We start from the raw sequence: 18,692 nt of genomic DNA, 5'->3' as shown, positions 1-18,692 counted from the left end.
TGACTTAGCAGCAGTAGCAGCAGCAGGTTGGATAAAAGGTGCATCTGCTTGCTATTGAGTGACTGGGGGAGAGTCTACAATCATGTTTTCAAGAGGGCTACAAATATGATAATCTCATTTGGGATGGTTAAAATTGACTGAAGGACTTGATACCTACTGAAGATGAGATGAAAATCTACATTTCAAAAAATTTTTTTTCCTCTTCCCCATAGATTAGTGACATTGATTTTCCTTTATGTGAGAAAGGTTTTAATCTTTGGACAAATGTTTATCAAGCAGCTTGGTACTATAGTAAAGTTCAGTTTGATATAGGGACCTCATGCTGTTGATATGTTCTGACATATAACAGCAGTATTGGTTTAGAACTATAAATTCCTAGACTTCTACTTTGTGATAAACAGAAATTTTATATTACTACTCATCTAATTGTTTCCTATCCCTATCTAATATTTGTTATGAAATGTTCTATTTGTTCTTTCTGGTGCTCTTAAGCATATTCTATGCTTGAGATTACTACATGCTGATCTTTAGCATGTATTGCCTCTTGGATTTTTACTCAAGGCTGTCAGAGTCCATAGATCCTTATGTTTCATTAGTAGTGGTGTCCTTCATAGAAACCAGGGGTCAGGAAACCATTGTGCCAAAGTAGCCAAGATCCGTCTAGTCAAAGCTGTGGTTTTCCCAGTAGTCATGTATGGATGTGAGAGTTGGACCATAAAGAAGGTTGAGAGCAAAAGAATGGATGCTTTTGAACTGTGGTGCTAGAGAAGACTCTTGAAAGTCTCTTGGACTGCAGGGAGATCAAACCAGTCCATCATAAAGGAAATCAGTCCTGAATATTCATTGGAAGGACTGATGCTGAAGCTCCAATACTTTGGCCACCCGGTGTGAAGAACTGACTCCTTGGAAAAGACCCTGATGCTGGGAAAGATTGAAGGCAGGAGGAAAAGGGGACGACAGAGGATGAGATGGTTGGATGGCATCACCGACTCAATGGACATGAGTTTGAGCAAGCTCTGGGAGTTGATGATAGACAGGGAAGCCTGGTGTGCTCCAGTCCATGGGGTCACAAAGAGTTGGACATGACTGAGTGACTGAATTGAAATGAGACAAAGTATGGAGGAAATGCATTTAAAGGACCAGAACAGAAATTTTGAGAAACTGGAGGATAGGGAAAAGAATCTGAAAATCAGAAATTATTTTATAGACTGTACACTGGGATGATCACTTGATTCTTTTAACATGCTCACTATGCATTTACTGTGTAGGCGGTATGTGTGTATAGTTGGGTAGGGGAGAGGCAAGAACAGATGTTAAAAGGGACCTATCTCAGAAGCCAACTGACGTGAAGAGCCAACTCATTAGAAAAGACCTTGATGCTGGGATAGATTGAAGGCAGGAGGAGAAGGGGATGACAGAGAATGAGATGGTTGGATGGCATCACCAACTCAATGGACATGAGTTTGAGCAAGCTCTGGGGGATGGTGAAGGACAGGGAAGCCTGGTATGCTGGAGTCCATGGGATCACAAAGAGTCAGACATGACTGAGCGACTAAACAACATCTCAGAAGCACAATATTGATCAAAGAAAGCAAATAGCAAGATAGCATGCATATTTTCACATTTAACAAAACATAGCAAAATAATATATGTTTTCTACATAGGTATGTGTGTGTATTTTAAAAAATCTGAAAGAATATATGCCAGATGTATGTAGTGATCTTAGAGAGTTTAAAAAAGGCAGGAGGATTGGCAGTTTTTGCTTTTTCTGTAATATATTGTGTATGTGTATGTGTTTGAGAAGAATATATTCATATTTTTAATTATGTAATTAAATATCCACTTAAGAACAGGTAAAGCATATTCATTACCCTTAAACAATGTTTATAGTATAGAACAGGGAATTGAGATAGTTTCAAATAATGTAAACTGATCAGATAATAAAAGCAGTATGGTAAAAATTCAGAAATGACTAGTTTTGTGGGTTCTTGCTTGTGGGTTGAATGCCCTTAACCTTGAAATATTTTATCCTACGTATGTTGGAGCCCTATGATAAATAGAAACACCTCCTTCAGAAATTCCTCCTCTTTCTTTGATATCATTTCACAACCCTATTTATCCTTTGCTAGCCCTTTCAGACACCTGTCCTTTTGATTTTTGATCTTGTCTCTGCCCCATTGCTCCCAGCCAAGCTCCCGTTGTTCACGGGACTCATGGCAACTGATCAGTGTAGAGCATTGGAGCATTACTGGTGTGAACTTGAAAGTCACATATCTGGGTTCACATCCTGATTTCTGACCAGCTTTGTGACTTTGAATAGTTATATAACCATGATTAATTTTATCATGTGGTTCCAGAGCTACTCTTTTTCTTTTTTTTTCCCCCCCCAAATGCTCTCTTGCCCCTTGCAGCTTTGACTTTGTATCTCTAGGAGAGGAAATGTCTGGGGATAAGCCAGAAAAGTTTGGAAAGGGTCCTGGATTTCTCTCCCAAGAAAAAGGCAAGTAAATGAAATAGGGCTGGTACCTGAGGTTGTCCTGGAGGGTAGATCAAACTTCCTCTTGAATTTAACTAGTTGTCAGTAGAACCAGGGTCATTGACCAAGGGCACGTGAAGGTTAGGTTGCCTGTGTGGGAGAGTGGGATCAAAGAGTCCTCTCTGTGATTGTGTCAGGATTAGGTTGAGGTGGGTGTTTGTGAAAAAGATGAAAAAGATGAAAAGGTGGAAGGAGTAGGAGGAAGTCAGGGAAGCAGTACAGGGAGTCCTCGTCCTGCCTTGTAACCTTGAGCCAGCTACTTCTGTCTCCAAGATTTAATTGCTTAATTTATAAAATGGGGTAAAAGCTACCTACCTCACAGAGTTGTGAGGGAATACATTTAGCATTTTTAGAACAGTGTCAGGCATATATTAAGTACTTGGTAAGTGTATTAACATTAAGTCAAGCTAGGGGAAGAAGGAAAGCAGGCCTGATGAACTGTAGAGTGAGGGTGGGCTGCCTCTGTGTACATCTAACCGATAACATCTGTCCTTCCTTATCTCTAGAGAAAAGAGTCAGTAATGGGAAACATTATTTATACATGTACTAATCCATCCTGATTTTTGCTTGTTAAAGACAAGCTTTAAAAGGTGTTTTCCCTATTTGTTACTCCCTATACCTGGAAACACAACTAACGGGGAAAAAAAGACTTGATGTGATTATTTGCCATTTGTCACCTCTGTTGTTAAATGGTAAATTGTGGTCTGATTTTCTGTGTGCATAATTTCTGATGAATTTCAATTCATTTTTAGTTTTTCTATCTTTTTTTGTTCCTGGTTAATCAGTTAACTCAGCAACGTTTACTACTTACAAAACTAAGAAGCGTGAATCGTATGTAAATATAAATTGATGAGGCATAGATAGAATTAATTTTAGAGAGAAAGTAAGTCTCTCAGCACTTACTGACATTTGTTCAATTAAGAAGCCGATGCAAATTCCACTGTGCATTTCACTTGTTTCATCTGTTGAGCACTAATATTCCAATATTGGTACAGATTTCAATATTAGTTCAACAAGGTACAGATGCCTCGTTGTACTTTGCCATCTAGTACTGAAAACATCCATAAAAAGAGAATTCTTTTCACTGCCATTTTATAAATGTAGATGATCAAGGCTTAGACTTGTTCAGAATGACATGCCAGCAAGTGGCAGAGCCAGAATTTGAAAATCAGATGTCTGATTTCAAAGTCTGTTCTTCTAAAAACTAGGCCACCAACTGCTTCTCTCACCCACAATCAATTAGGAGACTACAAAGCTGACCCTTGTCAAAGTGACCCAGCTTGTTTATTTCTTACTGCTGTCTAGTCTCTCCCCTCACTTTACTGTCCCATTTTAGTGATCAGATTCATGGGTATAAAGGCTTAACTTGAAGAATCATCCAGCCAGTCATAAGAATCACCAGGACATTAATTTCTTTTTTTTTTAATTGTTTGTTTTTGATTGCTTTGTGTCTTCGTTGCTGTGCACAGGCTGTCTCTAGTTGTGGCGAGTGGGGGCTACTCTTTGTTGTGGTGCCTGGGCTTCTCACTGCGGTGGCTTCTCTTGTGGAGCTCAGATTTTAGGAACAAAGGCTTCAGTAGTTGTTCACTGAACTCAGTAGTTATGGCTCACAGTCTCTGGAGTACAAGATCAGTAGTTGTGGCACATGAGTTTAGTTGCTCTGTGGCATGTGGAATATTGCCAGACCAGGGATCAAACCTGTGTCCCTTGCATTGGCAGGCAGATTCTTATCCACTGTACCCACCAGCAAAGTCCCATTCATTTCTTTTTAAATTATAATTAAGTTGCTTTTAGCCAGAGCCCAGGAACCTGCATTTTCACCATTCTACATGTGAATTTAACAATCTTGACAGGTTGGGAACAATTTCAGATATGTGAATCCTTCTCCAAATGTCTGCTGCAGTTTCCCTGACAGGCAGTCATCTAATATCTGATAGTCCTCTGACAGAAACTCACTGTCACCTTGCCAGGAAGGTCATTTCATTGGTAATTAGATGCAATGCTATGCTTCCGTAGAACTTTCATTTACCATCCCATATAGCTTAGATCAACTTCTTCGGACCTATTTTTATACTTCTTAAATATTGTTTTGGAGGTCAGATCCAGGTTTGAATCTTCTCTGAACCTTACCTTCCTTGTGTAAAATGAATCTGTTATCTACCTTGAAGGATCATATGAAGAATTAAAAAAAAAAAGTACACTGTCCTAGCTGGAAAGAGTCTAAAATGCCTTCAAACAGCTATTTTTTTTTAATAGCTCCTTCACCTCATCAGCCTTTTGGAAGTAGCGCCACATCTGCAGGGTTCTAGTTAGAAGTGTGGATACATATAACAGAAGGCTCTTAGACACAGTCTGGGATCGTCAGTGCCAGAAATAGTCTGCCCTTCTGACTATTCCTCAGCATACGTTTTTACTGCCTGCTTTGGGCAAAGAATATGATACTTATTATTTGGGGTACAGATAAGCTTGCATTTCTGAAAATTAAACTTTACTCCATAAATAATTGGAGAAGGCAATGGTACCCCACTCCAGTACTCTTGCCTGGAAAATCCTATGGATGAAGGAGCTTAGTAGGCTGCAGTCCATGGGGTCGCCAAGAGTTAGGCATGACTGAGAGACTTCACTTTCACTTTTCACTTTCATGCATTGGAGAAGAAAATGGCAACCCACTCCAGTATTCTTGCCTGGAGAATCCCAGGGACAGAGGAGCCTAGTGGGCTGCCATCTATGGGGGTCACACAGAGTCGGACACGACTGAAGTGACTTAGCAGTAGCAGTAGCCATAAATAATTGGAGTTTCCACTGATAACTTGAACCCAAAGCAAAACAAGTAATCAGTGGCAAGATTCTAAAGGCAAAAGAAGGGACCTTCTTAAATTATATAAGGACCAAAATGGAGAAGCAAAGAAAGTATTTCATGTCTCTTTCTTATCCATTAGTGCACAACTAACTGCTGAGTGTTAAAAAGGAAAAAACAGAGTGTAGGCAGAAAAGGTTGGGAGGGCAGCCCAAAGAAAAGAAAGAAATGTTGGACTCCCTGGTGGCTCAGTGGTAAAGAATCAGCTTGCCAGTGCAGAAGACACGGTGCGACCCCTCATTTGGGAAGATCTCCACTAAGATCTATCTCTCAGTGGAGAAACCAAGCCCGTACACCATGGCTGTTGAGCCTGTACTCTGGAGCCTGGGAGCTGCAACTCCTGAGCTCACAGGCCACAGCTGTGGAAGCCGAGTGCCCTAGAGTCCGTCCTTCTCAAGAGAACCCACTACAATAAGCCCATGCACTGCAACTAGAGAAGAGCCCACGCAGCAGCAAAGACCTAGCACAGCCAAAAATGAATAAGTAGATAAACTTGTTAAAAAGCAAAGAAATGATGCATGTTAGTTCTTGGGCAAATACAATGTGAGTAAAATGAACACTTCAGTTCAGTCATGTCCAACTCTTTGCGACCCTATGAATCGCAGCACGCCAGGCCTCCCTGTCCATCACCAACTCCCGGAGATCACTCAGACTCACGTCCCTGATCTTCCCAGGTAAGATCCCATTTTGCTAGTGAGAATACTGAAGACATCAAGAATAAATGAAGACAAGCCTAATTGCTGGTTAAATGACAGGTCCAGATTTAAGACACAACTTTATAGAATGTGATCTGAAAAAGAACTATACACACACAAAATATGTCTGTCTCTTTTTTTTCTTGACTGCACCACGTGGCATGGGGGATCTTAGTTTCCCGGCCAGGGATCGAACCCATTTCTCCTGCATTGTAAGCACAGAATCTTAACCAGTGGACTGCTAGGGAAGCCCCTGTTTGTTCTTTAAGACATAGATGTGACTTAGTTTTCATTGTACTGTTTACATTCCTTTGTTAAAACACCTGTCATACTCTTATTTTAACTGGTTATGTCTCCCTCTACTAATTACTTGCAAACGGACTGGGTTCTAACATTCATCTCTGAATCACCAGGGCCTGGCCCTCAGCTTGGGCATTAAAGGTTTGTAAGAATGAAATTTCTCTCTGTAGCGTCTGAAAATATCTGTGCCCTCTACCTCATGTGTGAATTTAAAAAGACATCTGTGCCCTTGTTAATGTGTGAGTTAAAAACAAGTGTTGGATTGGAAGGGGTATTATAAATAATCTAGTTTAATCCTCTCATTTGTATAAAGGAAGACATTTCAGGCCTGGACTGGAGAGGTAGATAATGATGTCCAGAAGCCCCTTGTTGATTGTAGTTGTTCTAGCACTTTTGCTTCTGGTTCTCAGTTTAGGGCTCTTCTTGGGTCCTGCAGCCAAACTTATTGCATTCATTCATTCAGTCACCCTCTGGGCTCCCACTTTACGCTCAGTGCTCAGGAAATGCCACCTTCCTTTCCACCTCCATGGATAGGTACATGGCTATACTTTCCAGAATCCAGAAGGAAACAGCTTCCCAAGATTTTAAGACTTAAGCTGGAAAATGATGACTGTAGCTGAGGTTTTTACCTAGTGTATCCCTTTTTGCTTCTCTAGGCAGTCATTTTGTTATTCTGTTGCTCAAAGGGGAGGATAAGTGATCATTTGCAAAGCTGGATAAACTCTTCAGGACCCTGAAAATAATCTCTCATTGCTGTCGTTTGATTTGGTGTGGTTGTTGAGGTTTATGACTGTATTGCTTTTCTTTTAACAAAAGCAAACTAAATCTGTTCTATAGTATTAAGTTAGGCCATGAACCACACTTCCTTTTAGGCTCATACTACTAAAAATAATTTGTAGGTGATGGTTTCCCATGGGCTTAAATGAAACACAGTAGAACAGTTTTTTCCTTCACTTTGTGTTAGCTCTCTGTTTTCAAAATGTTGTTGAATCTAACATCATGAAAACACACAACCTTGGGTTAAAGGTTTTTTCATGTAGTGTTTTTCAAAAGGTAGTTTTAGTACTTTGGACACATTTTAATTTTTATAAAGTATATCCATGTATGGAACTTAGTAATAATTATTAAAGATGCCCAATACAATTAATTACATTGAAACTGTAACCTCCTTTTGATTTTTCAGGGAAATGTTTCCATTTGTAGACTGAGCTCTTAGTGTCTTTCTCTAGGGAAAAAATCTCTATTCATTTGACTAGAACATTCATTTGATAGTAGAGGCAAAGGGTGAAGGGTTGAAGGCAAAGTTGACTCACTTGACTCTTTTTTGAATTTACTTTTTTCAGTTCATTTGAGAGAAAATCGGTCTGAAGTAGTGGGGCATATACATTAAAGAATTATTAGGGAAAAGGGTACAATTTAATTAATTATGAAAACATATTAAACTTCATGTTGTCAAGTGTTATTAAAACTACCTTGAGTTTTGATTCATGTCATTAATCCATGGCAAGAAGCAAATGATATGGTTGTTAATTTTACGAAGTAATTTTATGTATTATTTTGTTTTTATTTTTAGGACCGGAGTAGGCCCTATGACACTTTTAACTTGCACTCGTTGGAGAACTCCTTAATGGATATGATAAGGACAGATCATGAGCCTCTGAAAGGTAAACACTACCCTCCCAGTGGCCCACCAATGAGTTTCGCTGATATAATGTGGAGGAATCATTTTGCAGGTTAGGAATATTCATATGTCCATTCCTTGCTTGGTGTTTTAAACAAAAATCAGCTTTTTATTAATTGTGTTTTGTTTTGCTTTTTTGTTTTTGTTTGTTTGCTTCTGTAAAGCATTGTGGAATGTATTTAAAGTTGATTTTTTTTAAACCTGGGTTCAGCTACCTACCATAATCACGGTTGACTGCTTTAATCGTAATGTCTGGCAGAAGCATGTGTTGGGTAGCTGAGGTCGTGGTTTATAGCATGAGACCTGAGCCAAGTTTTCTGGGCTTTGTGTATTTGAAATCCTTGGCCGAACCTGGATTAATTCATTTAAATCCAAGTCTACTACAAGGAAGTATGAGATTTAATCTCCAAAGGCTCCATCAGAAAACTTTGTAGAAAAGGGTTTTATTAAAATACAATCACTTTTCTAGGGTAGGGAGTATCACTACACAGACTTTAAGAGCAGGTAGTGACACTTTGCATTCTCTAAGGCTACCCTCCCAGTGGCCCACCAATGAGTTTCAGGGAACTCAGGGAAAATGTTTTGAGTTAAATGTAAGGCATAAAGTCCCAAGGTCAGCAATATTAGGATTTCCTATTTTTAGAGCCCACGTAAATTCAGGAGAGGGGGTGATATTACATTCATGATTACAGATAGTTCTTGTTATGGATTATAGGAATTCTTGGGGGCATTATGATATTTAAAAAAAATAGTAGAATAGAATTTTTCTGTGGAGATAGCCATTGTACTTGGGTTGAGAGCCTAACTATCTGAAAACTGGAAGAGTTAGCCACAGGGACACTCATCTTGTGTGAACCCTTATGTCCTCTAGAGTTGTGAGGAATCTGATTCCCTCTGGTTCTCTGCGGGCTCTTATATAGGATATGACTGACTGGGAACGTGATAGTCATTTCCTTACACCACACCAAAAATCTATTTCATCATTTTCTTGTCACACTCATGATTTTCTGCTGCTTTCCTCAATTTCTAGTGAAAAGAAAGTAGTTAACAGGCTGTGAAGAAAATAAAAGATTTTGACAAAAGCTATATTTTAAGGCCTTCAGAAGTAGGAAAAAAACTGCCTCTCATTTTGTCATTGTTATATTTAGTCACTGTTACCACATCTTTCTTCAGCAAAGATTAGGTACATGGTAATTTCACTTAGAAGTGAGAATGGTGTTAAAAAAAAACACATACACGTAATATTCACAGACTGTTTTGTGTTTTTAGTATCTTCTAAGGCTACATTTGTCGTCCTTCTCTACCAGGAACAGCTGTAAGCCCATCCTATTATTCTAAAGAAGTCAGCCCTTGTTCTTTATGCATGTCTGTCTTATCTTGGTCTGTATTCTTCTAGCAATAAAAGATTATGAAAGGATGTTAGATTATGGTCTATAAAATAATTTTCTAGAGTTTTTGTGAATATTGATTAAGCAGGAGTTGTTGTGCTCTGTTGAGAGTAGCACTGCTAAAGTACCTTACTGTGGGACAGGGTGAATGTCTAATTCCACTTGTGGTGGCTCCCCCCGCCTTTTATAAAAATTTTTAATTGGAGAGTAATTTCTTTACAATGTTGTGTTGGTTTCTGCCATACATCATTGTGAATCGGTCATAACTATACATATATATATATATCCCCTCTCTCTTAAATCTCCCTCCCCCCGCCCCAACCCTGGGGCCGTTTTTTCTTATCTGTCCAGTTACCTCTGCATAAATTTCTCCAATACACTTGCAAATATGAGGTTTCATCTGTAAAAGGCTTTTGAATTGTACTTTAAGATACAATATGACCTAAGAAGTTGGAAGGCATTTAATATGTGCATTTTTACAGTTTCAATATGGTTACAACTTCACAATTCACACCACTCACAGTGATTTCCTATGAATGATCTACTTCCCATAGTCAGTTACATCACCATGTTATTGTCCCCTAGTTAGGGTATTTGAACTGTCTGCTTCCGTTTTCCAACTGGGAGACTTTTACATTTGGTTATAGCACCATATGTTTGATCCTTCAGTTCAGTTCAGTTGCTCAGTCGTGTCCGACTTTGCGACCCCATGAATCGCAGCACGCCAGGCCTCCCTGTCCATCACCATCTCCCAGAGTTCGCTCAGACTCATGTCCATCGAGTCCATGATGCCATCCAGCCATCTCATCCACGGTTGTCCCTTTCTCCTCCTGCCCCCAATCCCTCCCAGCATCAGAGTCTTTTCCAATGAGTCAACTCTTCGCATGAGGTGGCCAAAGTATTGGAGTTTCAGCTTTAGCATCATTCCTTCCAAAGAAATCCCAGGGTTGATCTCCTTCAGAATGGATTGGTTGGATCTCCTTGCAGTCCAAGGGACTCTCAAGAGTCTTTCCAACACCACTTCTAAAAACATCATTATGATGCCAGCATTTTAAGGGAAAGATTTTCAGTTATTTTTTACTTTAAAAATGGAGCACAGTGTAATGACTAAAAGATAATTTAAAAATAAAAGAAACACATTGTGATGGTGTATCTTTTTCCTCTGCATAATAAACACTCTTTTTATCTGGTCTTTATAATTTATTAATAGACCTTAACTTTGGACTCTTAGGTTGTTTCTAGCTTTTTCTCCATTATAGATAATGCTGCCATGGACGAGTTCTTGCATGTAGCTTTTTTTTAAGGTAAATTCATAGAGAGGGTCTCTGGGTCAAAAGATGGAAATATCTAGATGAATTGAGCTTTAAGAGAAAGGTGATAGGCTAGGGTACCTATCATGTGGCTTCAGTATGAGTCTGTCCAAAAACACTGCTCCTTATCTATCCTTTTCTTCCTCCTGCCGTTAGTATCCTCTTTCAGTTGAAGACTATTCTGAGGGTCTTTAAATTCAAGTTAGAGAGTCATTGGTTTTTTGTGCGCTTATTTGTTTTGGTGTTTTGCTCTGGATTTCGGTTTTCTTTAGAAAAAAATACATTCTCGCTCATTGTAAGAAATTCAAATGGTATGTAAAAAGACAAAAGAAAAGTGAAAAAACACCTGAACCTTACTACCTAGAGATAACAAAGATTATTATTTTTATTAACATTTTTCCAAACATTTTATATTCTCTCTATAGGGTATGAGGTATTTCAACTCAGCCTTTCTGATTTTGCAGTCGTTCAAACCTGGATTTGAATTCTGATTCTGCCTTTAGTTGGCTATTGACCTAGATAGATTACTTAGCTTCTTCAAAGCCTTAGTGTCTTCATCATTAAAATAAAGCACCTCGTTCATAAAGTGAAGGAGAGATAAAGACCACAGCAGTGGTAGTGGTGTGCCTCTGCCTGACCTAGGTAATAAAGTAAACCTTTTTATCCCTACAGAATTTACTCCTTCTAGCTAGGCTGCAGCTAAATGTTAAAGGCTTTCAAATGCAAGCTGTCAAAATTGTGTCTTTGCCATAGATACAAGTAGTGATTACTGAAGGATAAGCATTCTGTCATTATAAAAAACTACCTAAAGGAGAAAGAAAAACAATCCTCCTAAGTTTTATTGACTCTCCAAAATTTTTTATCTGAATAGTGTAAAAAAAATATAATTAAGTAGGATATCACATAAAGTAAACATGATGAAAATAAGTTCACAGTGATATTTCATTGTATAAATGTTTTCAATAAGAAATCCTTTTATTCAACTTTTCTCTTGAATTGGGGGGGAAAAGGATGAGTGAGGCCTTAGTAGGAAGAGTTGTCCTCTGTCCTCTTTTCTAGTGGACATAGGGAATGCTAACTCTTCTGACTATGAGAATTAGGGGGATTTCTGGCATCAAGAGAGTTATGATTAGAGGTACTCTCCTGAGTTGCTACCAATGATGAGGCTTTACCTAGCCACTGGGGGAACCCCTCTGAAAACTCAGGGACGTTAGGTTTGATTATTCATACCCTCTCTTGGGATTTTTATTCAAAGAGGACTACGTGATGTGAGAGAAGAAGAAGAATAGGGAAAAAACAACAACCGTGCACTGGGCCGGGCAGGTGACATTATGAAGTCACCTCAGCCTGGCTGGAGTAGCACAAGCAGACACCGTGGCAAGAAAACAGGAAGCAATCACTTTCCTCTCATCCCACTTAGTCTGCATGTTGTGACAGAGGAGTAAGCTTGGCTGGCTGTTTGGGGGTAGTGCCTGATGAAACATTTAGCATTACACAGCCTTACAGAAAACTGGCTCCATTTCTGAAATGTTGAGGTCACCTTGTTTTAGAAAGAGTGCACCTTCATTACGTTGAGTTGATTCAGAAAGGTATACGGTCTCTTTACTTACTTGAATTACTGCTCCAGTTCTATTTTTGTACTACCTCCTTTTGGCCCATATCAGTCCGTCTTGTATAAAAGTTAGCTGATTGCAGAAACTGTTAGGGCACAGGCTCTAAGTTAGCAAGAAGTGATAGTTTCTGTTCTACACAAAAGGGAAGACGATACATAGAAGTTGAGTGATTTTTTTTTTTTTAAGTGGGTAACTCCCATTAATTTGTCCAGTGATCCTTTTAGTATAGTGCTATAGTCACCTGAGAGTAAGAAAAAGATTAAGGGTACTTAATCCTCGGTATAGCTCTGGAAATTTCTGGCTTTAATTGTTCCAGAGTACAGCCTGAAATGAGGAAATGTAGGCACAAAGGAATTGATAACATACCAAAAATTATTCACTACTGGTATGCAAAGAAACTAGGATTTGACCTCAGGTTGAACCTCATTTCTTTTGCTTTGTGGTTCTTTGAAACATATTTTAAATGTTATAGTACCATACTTTTATAATTTTCCCTTAAAAGGGATTTGAAGCACCATTTTATTGTATTCTTACCCAATGCATTATTTTATCTTATAGATACTTTTTCTGAGACACTGTCTCTTCAACTTTATTGGGAAAATTGGTAGGAAATAGAATGCAGTAGAATGTACATTGTCTTATAATGTTTTCTAGAACACAGCACTTACATTCTGTTACATAAAGGTCTCCAAAGGACTTGACGTTTTAGAACATACGGGAATGATTAGAGAAAGATACAGCAGTTGTTCCCTATCTTATAACGATATTGCAGAAGTGAAGAGGTGACTTTCATAATCAATTACGAATTAACGAAAATTCCAATTTTTACTTTGGACTTATAGAAGTATAGGTTTAGTTTGACTCTGAAACTTTAAATAACAGTAGAGACAGTTTTATAACTAGCATCTTAAATATGAATATGAATTGAGCTTACGAGACTGTGATTTTTACAGTGTGAATAACTGTATTCTCCAACCTTGCTCCCTTCCTCTCCCACCCCCATTTATCAGGCCTTATGCAGTGGGGAAAGTGGGACACAGTCTCAGATTTCCACAGCATCATTTAACTCAGTAAAACCAAGTATGCCTTCCAGTTTTCGAAACCTTATATTTCACACTATACTTAAAAGATAGCTAGCTGACAAGAACAATTTAAAAATAGCAGACCATGGACAGGTGACAAAATGTCACGCAGGCAGCACCAGACTGCATTAACAAAAATCACCAGATGACACACACTTGATTCTATTTTCACAGCTGATTAAACAGCAGTATTTGTTGGACAAAAGGAAGAAAAAAGAAATGGCCTCATCTGAATTTGGAGTCAGTTTTTCTTTTGCTTTTGATATTTTCTCTCTCCTTCAAAATCCCAAAGAACCATAAAACTTAAGGCATGCAATATATTAAATTTAAATAATATTATCAAATAAACCTCATTTTAGATAAGAAACCTTTACACGTATATACTCCTAAACTGGCAGACTATAAATCAAAATGCTAACAGAGCTTGTCTTTAGTTGATGATCTTGTTTTTTTCACTTTTCTGTATTGTCTGATTTTCTCCATAAAAATGTATTTTATAATCTAGACATTAATTTTTGAAGAGGTAGAGAAAGTAGCTTAAAGAAGCCATAAGCAGTTTACTAAAAAGGATTTGCATATTGTTGGGAAAAAAATTATAGATTACATTTAAGTAATTGATGATGATGGATTTGACACTGAACTCGAGTTTCTCGTAAGATCTTTAGTGGATGATCTTGATCTAGAGATCATTAAAGTGACCTCGAATTGGCCAAAAGTAGTAGGAAGGATACCAGGAAGGGCAAAAATTTTCTTTTCAGCAAGTAGTGATACTTTCATTTACAAAACATTGCCTAAGGCTCTTGTTTTGCTATATCTTTAGAAGATTGAATTGGAAGTAATCAGTGTAGAGGATGATAATTAGAATTGAACTACAGATTTTCCTTTCAGCTTCATCTTTCCAGGCTGAAAAGTTTTAAGACCTGATGGAAAAAGTATAAAAAGGATCCAACTTCTAGAGGACTACAACATAAGGAGTTTCAGAAACATAAAAACTATTATTTGATGTAGTATTAATAAACTACACAATTCTTTACCATAAATGATTGTAGCATAGGAAATAGAAGTTGAATGAGCTAAATCTGGGCTTGCTTGGTTTTCTTGATAGCCCTTTATAGTTATAAAAACATTTAGGGAACATCCCTGCTTTACGGGAACAACACCAATATCTGAATATTCCTAGGTCAGAGATTGAGAGACCCTCTCAATGCACCCTTTTCTTAAATTCTGTTTGGCAGTGTTTGGATTTTTTTAGGGCATATTTTTCAGTGACTGGTTTTTTGTTGTTTGAATACCTCAGAAAATGATAAGTAAATCATTTCCACCTCCATTTTCCCAAATAATTAATACATCTTCCACTCTTAAACCCCTGAGGCTGTTAAAACATTTGATTCAGACTTGGCATCTTATAGACCAGAGAGTAAATATTTTAGGCCTGTGGGCCATATGGTTTCTGTTGCGCATTATTCTTTGTTTTTTAAATTTTGTGTTTGTTTTTACAACTCTTTAAAAATATAAAAATGATTCTTCGCTTGACGGCATACAGCATACAAAAACAAGCATCCAGTCCCCTGTTACTGTAAGGACAAAGGTCTGGACATAAGTATTATGTCCAAGGTCATCTAACTAGTTAGTGATAGGGGCAGCACAGGAACCCTACATTTTTTGGCCAGTGATCGTTCCCCACTATATCTGTTACGTAAATGTACATCCTTCTTCTGCTTGCCATTCTCATCATCATGTTGCATTCTGAGCCGCTTTGAAATGTTTGTCTTTGAATTCTCTCTAAGCTTCAAGTTTATATACTTCTTTGAATTCATTATTTTGCTGCTTGAATTTGAAGGGCAGTATAAATTGTTTAAATAAAATGTGTAATCCAGGGAGTTGGCATGTTTAAATTGGAATGCGGAAGATGCGTTAAAATTTCCTATTATAATGGAAGCTTCTTTTTTGTTTTGGTTTATTTTATTTGTTGTTATTGAGACTTTGGCTTTGTTTTAAGATTTTTCATGTGTATGTTTTATGACTTGATTTAAAACTGTTGTAACTGCTGTGGCCTTTGATAGCATTGTTTATAGTTTTAGTTTTTTGTAATGTTCATATTGTGCAATATATTTGTGATTATATTTAAACATTCTTTTCTTTGTGCTTAAAACAGAATTGTTTTATTTTTTAGGACGCATGGGAATAAATTTCCATCATCCAGGAACAGATAATATTATGGCACTTAACAGTAAGTCTCCATATGAAATATTCTGTAAAATTAGCAATCGACAGCATGTAATTTCCACTTTCTCAGTTATTCATTACATTTCAGCCTGCCACTGACTGCAGTGAAGACCAATATTTTATACCAGTGGCTTTCAGAGTATGTTCTCAAAGTGGAATCCGTGGACCATCAGCATCAGCATCATTTGGGAACTTAGTAAATATGCAAAATCTCAGTCCCCACTACAGATCTTCAAAATCAGAAACTTAAGGATGAGTCCCAGAAATCTGTGTGTTACTAAGTTCTGTAGGTGATTCTGATGCAGACTAAAGTTTGAGAACTGCTACTGTATACAAGGGACTGAAAAATTACAGTCCTGGGAGCCATATCTGGCCCCCTGCCTGTTTTTGTAAATGGTTTTATTGAAACAGCCACACCCATTCATTTATGGATTGTCTTATGGCTACTATTGTTCTACAAGGGCAGAACCGAAAAAACCCTAAACTGTTTATTGTCTGGCCCTTTACAGAGAACTTTGCTGATCTCTGCTGTATACTGTTGCAGTGGGGGAAGGAAGGAGGGCAGGACGAAGGTGGGAGATGAAAGGAGGGAGGGACTGGGCTAGAGAGTATGAATAAATAGATCAACTTACTGTAACTCAGAATTTTTCTCATTGTGGTAGATAGCCAACTGGAATTCAAACTGGACATCAGGAGTCCCCCATTAGTGGAATTTGCATAGGAATGTGTCAGGAGCTTTGCTGCTTAGTGATAGTTTTGTCAGTATAGTTGTTGGATTGAGCTCTGGAACATCAAAGCCTTATTAGCCAGAAAGTTGTTGTATTAAATAATACTGCAAAAAATACCTGGCTGGCATCAACTCTCCTTCCTAGTGTCTATGGACCTAATAGCTTTGCAGAAGAATAGTCCCTAAAAGGAAATTGTCCCTTGTCTAAAGGACAGTGCAAGCCATTGAATCCCTCAGGATATAAGTTTCCTTTTCCATCAAATGAGTGATATCAGGTTGTCCCCTCTCATCCACCCTGACATACAAGCTGACTCTCAATACACATGGAAGACGTACTGGGTCAATCTGCTGTTGTCTACAACATTACCTCTTTTCTTCTTGCTTGAGTAAGGATGGTGAAATGCCATTGGTGTTCCTTAGAGCATATTTAGGTTATCTCTATATATTCCATATTTCTCTTGGTTCTGACATGTAGCCTCCCTTCCAAGGAGCACTGCTGAGAACCACTGGCATTATTTGATAAGTCGGGGCCTAATTTGTTCCATGCATTTCTTCTTAATAGCTACTATCTCTTATTTTCGGGGGTCTTGAAAGCAATGAAAATTCCAGGCTATCCACCTCTGTTTTTTAATTTCTAGAAGAAGGGTCACTTTACAGTTAGATTCTGCTACCTCTAACTTTTTTCCTAGAAGTAGGTATTTTAGGGTGAGGATTAATAAACATGCTTAGCTTGCTGAACTACAGCAATTTTGTGAACCTTTGTGAGAACACTTCAGTTAGATGATGGGATTTAGAATTGAATGTAAAGGGAAAGAACAATATGATAGTGTATCTGCTTGAAGGAGTACGTGTGTATTTTAGAAAAGACCTAATTTGCCACGGTATAAGTCTTCTTCTGCAAGAGGGAGAGGATATAATTTATGATTTTCTGTGTAAAAAATGAAGCTAAAGGACACTTTTCTTTTTAAAAGGTTTTGATTCTCTTTGATTTGATTCTCTTTAATCTCTGCTTTTAAACAAGAGATTTCATTTCTGTTCTTTCCACTTTGTACATGTTGTTTAAATCCCCCGTTTAGCCTTGAAATTTCCTCATCTCTAAGAGAAGGAGACTGAATTAGGTCATCTTAATGATTGCTTTCAGAATGAAGATTCTGTGATGCTGCAATATTTTTTAAAGTACCAAAAGGGTCATATTGTCAATATCTGTATCAAATGTTGATGAGTTATGCATATTTACAACATTATGGCAGATACCAGAGCACATCCATCTTCAAATGACTATGGGTACTGCCCTGTGGGCTCCTGAGAGTAAACCATAAAAACAAGCAGGGTTTGACATTTGCATTACTTACTGTCAGTTTGCTTTCAGAGTTGACTTCAACTTGAAATGATCAGAATAAACAAAATATTCTCCTTGGTAGATACTTATGAGGTCTACAGGTTTTGACAGATTTGCTGTGATAAACCTTTTTTCCCCTTGTATAGTTGGACCCAGCCCACCTGGTAACTTGTATATAACATGCACAAACACACCTGTGTATTTTTTGTCTTCCCTTTTATGCCTACAATTTGTCAGCCTGGCAGTTACTGTCCTGTGACTGATCTGTACTTATTTTCCCTCAACCTTCATGTAGATGAGGTTACAAATCACACTGAGATGAGGTCAGTTCAGTTGCTCAGTCATGTCCGACTCTTTGCGACCCCATGAATTGCAGCACGCCAGGCCTCCCTGTCCATCACCATCTCCTGGAGTTCAGTCAGACTCACATCCATCGAGTCGGTGATGCCATCCAGCCGTCTCATCCTCTGTCGTCCCCTTCTCCTCCTGCCCCCAATCCCTCCCAGCATCAGAGTCTTTTCCAATGAGTCAACGCTTCACATGAGGTGGCCAGAGTACTGGAGTTTCAGCTTTAGCATCATTCCTTCCAAAGAACACCCAGGACTGATCTCCTTTAGGATGGACTGGTTGGATCTCCTTGCAGTCCAAGGGACTCTCAAGAGTCTTCTCCAACACCACAGTTCAAAAGCATCAATTCTTTGGCGCTCAGCTTTCTTCACAGTCCAGCTCTCACATCCATACATGACCACTAGAAAAACCGTAGCTTGACTAGACGGGCCTTTGTTGGCAAAGTAATGTCTCTGCTTTTCAATATGCTATCTAGGTTGGTTGTAACTTTTTCCCAAGGAGTACGTGTCTCACAATTTCATGGTTGTAGTCACCATCTGCAGTGATTTTGGAGCCCCCCAAAATAAAGTCTGACACTGTTTCCACTGTGT

The 18,692-nt window shown here is 38.4% G+C and overlaps 1 protein-coding gene across 5 annotated transcripts in view; it reads left to right on the top strand.

The window, feature by feature from the left end:
• Positions 1–18,692, top strand: part of CPEB3 (cytoplasmic polyadenylation element binding protein 3) — a 157,959-nt gene that overhangs the window by 31,988 nt on the left and 107,279 nt on the right. For 3 of the 5 annotated variants that reach the window (XM_040254520.1, XM_040254519.1, XM_040254521.1), the window contains exons 3-4: positions 7,962–8,121; positions 15,636–15,692. In XM_040254520.1, coding sequence (XP_040110454.1) covers positions 7,962–8,121; positions 15,636–15,692 — 217 coding nt within the window. The remainder of the gene's footprint in view (positions 1–7,961; positions 8,122–15,635; positions 15,693–18,692) is intronic. The other 2 variants (XM_040254522.1, XM_040254523.1) reach the window with 1 other exon arrangement.

The sequence above is a fragment of the Oryx dammah genome, unplaced genomic scaffold, assembly GCF_014754425.2.
Source record: "Oryx dammah isolate SB20612 unplaced genomic scaffold, SCBI_Odam_1.1 HiC_scaffold_14, whole genome shotgun sequence".
NCBI classification, from domain to species: domain Eukaryota; kingdom Metazoa; phylum Chordata; class Mammalia; order Artiodactyla; family Bovidae; genus Oryx; species Oryx dammah.
The sequence above is the reverse complement of the archived record's forward strand: the minus strand, read 5'-3'. Positions and strand labels throughout refer to the sequence as shown.